Raw genomic sequence first — 4,036 nt, forward strand, 5'->3', positions numbered from 1 at the left:
TCACTGGTTATTGGAGGGGCCGGACGGCGGAATCGGCCCCTTTGGAAGCTCGCCGATTACAATCTTGGACTCTTCAGGGCGGCGGTGTGGCGGAGGTGGCGGATACCAGCTGGTCCTGTTCGAAGGGCCAGACGGCGGAATCGGCACCCCCTTTGGAAGTTGGCCGATCACAATCTTAGACTCTTCGGTGGCTTGTGGTGGAGGCGGCGGATACCAGCTGGTCCTATTGGAGGGGCCCGACGGCGGAATGGGCACCCCCTTTGGAAGCTGGCCGATCACAATCTTCGATTCTTCGGTGCGGCGGTGTGGCGGAGGCGGCGGATACCAGCTGGTTCTGTTGGAGGGGGCTGACGGCGGAATGGGCACCCCCTTGGGGAGCTGGCCCACTATAATTTTCCGATTAGTGGTGAAGGCATATCCTGTGAAGAGGAATGATTGCAGAAGAATTGCCAACACCATAATTTGAAATCTCACCATCTTCACTCACCAAATTAATCAACTTATTTTGTGCGTCTTGAAATGAAATGGTTAATTTGTCACGCTTTATATAGGAGACAAGCGCTGCAAAACCACATCCACACGTGATTTTTCCATGGAAAGTATAGATTTGGGATTACAATTATGATCCCATCAATTGTTTGCTTACTTATTTAAAGCTATATCCCTTCCACAGATATACACTCCCAAATGAGCAAGAATCGTTTTTTTTTTAAATTTTCATTAATTATATTTGGTGGAGACTTCATTCACTGAATATATCATTTTAATTTCATACTTTTTCATCGTTCCAAAAGAATACTGTATGGTCCACAATGGGACATTAAGCGGTGCGAACTTCTATCTACGAATAGTGAAGTCCAAGGATCAAACGTACCCTACCGCTTCCCCTCCCTCAAAGTAAAAAAAAAAAAAAAGAAAAAAAGAAAAAAAAAGAATAGTGTATGCATATTTTGGATAATGAAAAAAGAAACTCACATTATTTGCATTATTTTAGTTAATAATGTGTCCGTAAGTGAAAAACGACGGTATTATGAGTGGACAATGAAAAATGAGCACATTCTGGAAAAAATAGCAAAATGTGCACTCTCATGTAAATCACTATAATATCTCGAGCTTTCGATTTGTAAAGGATCGTGCTTTGTGTCAAACAAGATGTTAAGAGTGATAAATTAAAGATGATACTTTCAAATAAAATAAAATAAATGCAATAATAAATAGAACGTAAGGTACGATATAAAAAAGGTAATGCTTAAAAAAATGCAATAGTAAATAGAACATCCCAAATTTTAAGGTACAATCATTTCCTGTTATGTGATAGCCGTCCCATTTCAATAGGCTCACTTTTTTTGGGCACGGAGATTAAGAAAACTTATTTTTTAGTAGAAAAGTGGTGTGATCCACATCAATTAAGTACACTTTTTTTTACTTAAAATGGAAAATGAACCTATTGAAGTGTGACATCTCAAAAAAGAAAACGAACCTATTGGAGTGGGACAGAGGGAGTAATTAATTATTAATTACTTGGTTCAAGTTTTAAGTCTTAATTATAATTATTTTTGTTCCCAAGAGGACACCAAATGTTGCGAACTCCTGTCTACGAACAGTGAGGGTCAGGAATCAAACTCCACAACTTTTCCTCACCCAACGTAAAAAAAACTATAATTATTTTTTGTCCCCAATGTGACAACAAACTTCTATATGTAAACAGTGAAATCTAAGGTTCAAACCCCACCACTCACTTTCCCCAAATTAAAAAACTGAAAAAACTATAATTATTTTCTAGTTGATTCAAAGTTTTAATAATTATTTTTGTGTGAGGCACGAATATTATATTTTCAAATTTTATAATTTGATATATAAAATAGTGATGGACTGATGGTACATTAATAAGAATAAATTCAAAATGTATAAGATAATATATTTTTTTGTGCGACATAAATATCACGAGTCAAATTTTATATGAGAGGGTCCCGTATGAAGATGTCATCACCACAAACTTAATTTATCTTATAAATTGTACAATTATTTATCTAAAATAGTTTTGCTCCCGTGCGATGCATAAGAGATAATATTTTTTTAACAATAAATATTATTTTAAAGTATTTTTTATATTTAAAATTACTTATTAATATTATATGATCCATAAAATATGGGTAGGAACAATTATTGCTCGTTCTTTCAAATAAAAATTATCGTGGATGTTGTTAGAATAGGATCGATAACTGTTTGAAATATTGTCTCTTGTTGGAACTTCATATGATTTAAGCAATATATATTAAAGTATATTGATAGATGCATAATCATCATTATCACCATCATTTGTTATTAAATCTCTAATTGATTTACATGCATTTTCACTCCTATGTTACTTCATTACGGTGCTTAATTGAGTATTTTCATAGTTAATATAGAGTTTTATTGCTTTGAATTTGCTTATTTCAAGAAGTACACTACTCGTCCGTGTTTGTGTTGTCTTGACAGATTCTTGGGCTCTTTTGGAGGATGTTTTGAGTAAATAAGCAAGGAGTTCAGGAAAGACAAGTTCGTGGGCGAAAACAGAGCTTAAATCGGATGGGCATCGAGAAGTCCGTGTGTCGCACGACATGCAGCCGCATGCAGGGGCGCGGGCCTCGTAGGACACGCAGCAAGGCGCGTGGTCGCGTGCCAATTCAGAAGTTTTCCAGGAGTCCACGCGTTCCAGACGCGCGGCCGCGTACCATGGCAGCGTTACACGAAGCCGGACGCGGCCCGCGTGTTTCGACCGCCTGTCCAGCGTATTTTCGAGTCTATATCCGGATTTTTAAGTACGAACACAATGTTTGGAGTGAAAAATAAGCCAGAAAACCTAGGGCACATAAAAAGAACCCCAAGTCATTTTGGAGCGGGACTTCACTTTATTTCATTTTTTCGGAGAGCTCAAAGGGACAGATAGAGAAGACTGCAAGAGCAAGATTGAAGATTCACAAATTTCTATACGATTTTTCTTGTTGAATATTTTTCTGTTTTATTAAGATTTGAATTCTAGTTCATATGTCTATATGTGGCTAGAATCCCTTTTTCCTGGGTTTAGGGAGTAAACATATTTGAATTTCTGACAGTTTTGATTCAATTAATCAAGTTATTATTCTTTTTTATGTTATTGTGTACGTTGTTTGCTTTATTGATTGGCCACCAATTGAGCATAATCTAAAGGTTTTAATTTGAGATCGGGAGATGATAATTATAACCTGAACTAAGAACATAGAACACATTTATTTAATTCTAAAGGGAGTTGGTAAATGTGAGGACATTAATCTTAGGAACTTTTAGGAATTGCATGTTAGAAGTGTGATCCGGGGATGGTAGTCTTGCATGTAATCAACTGTTTGTATGCCACATGAGTGAGTATAAACTAGCTTTGAGATTGTCCTAGGTAAATTATCTTGATATTGAATCGAAACTGTTGGTTATTCGAATATGTTCAAACATTTGCCTTGGGATGCTTTCTCATTCTTGATTTCCATATTTCTCAGCTCAGTTTATTTCATTCCTGTTATTTATTTAATTTGTTTCAAAATCACAAACTCATTTTTCCGGTTATCCAGAGAGACAATAATATTCTAGGAGATGAATTAATATTAATTGGTCTCTGTTGAATACGACCTTGCTTGCTACTGTACACAATTGCACCCGTACACTTGCGGTGTATTAAAAAAAATAATGAACAAGTTTTTGGCGCCGTTGTCGGGGATCAATTATTTATTGATACTATTTGTTGATTATTTGATATTAATCTAGATTTTTATTTCTATTATTTATTTTCTGTTCTTTAATTATCTTTCCTGTGGTTTTAATTTGAAACTAGTGATTTGTTTAGGTGGTGCATGAACACAAGATCTCAGAATTTACTTCTTGTAAATTTTGATCCAAAAATTGAAGCTGCGTACCGCCATAACAACAGCTAGAAAACTAAAGCCAAGTGGTGCTTTGAAGGAACAGCTATAGAAGTTGTTGGATGCACAAGAAAATCTTGAGGCTCAGAAGCAGCTTCTTATTG

At 36.1% G+C, this 4,036-nt stretch overlaps 1 protein-coding gene across 1 annotated transcript; it reads right to left on the reverse strand.

The window, feature by feature from the left end:
- On the reverse strand, window positions 1–477 carry LOC130998306 (uncharacterized). The gene has a single exon (XM_057923736.1). It carries the CDS (start codon window positions 475–477, stop codon window positions 1–3), a length of 477 nt encoding a protein of 158 aa, XP_057779719.1.
- Between the last annotated feature and the right edge of the window lie 3,559 nt (window positions 478–4,036).

The sequence above is a fragment of the Salvia miltiorrhiza genome, chromosome 8 (genome assembly GCF_028751815.1).
Source record: "Salvia miltiorrhiza cultivar Shanhuang (shh) chromosome 8, IMPLAD_Smil_shh, whole genome shotgun sequence".
NCBI lineage: Eukaryota > Viridiplantae > Streptophyta > Magnoliopsida > Lamiales > Lamiaceae > Salvia > Salvia miltiorrhiza.

Excerpts from the sequence above, each read along its gene's own strand:
- LOC130998306 (XM_057923736.1), bottom strand. The coding sequence starts at position 477 with ATGGTGAGATTTCAAATTATGGTGTTGGCAATTCTTCTGCAATCATTC.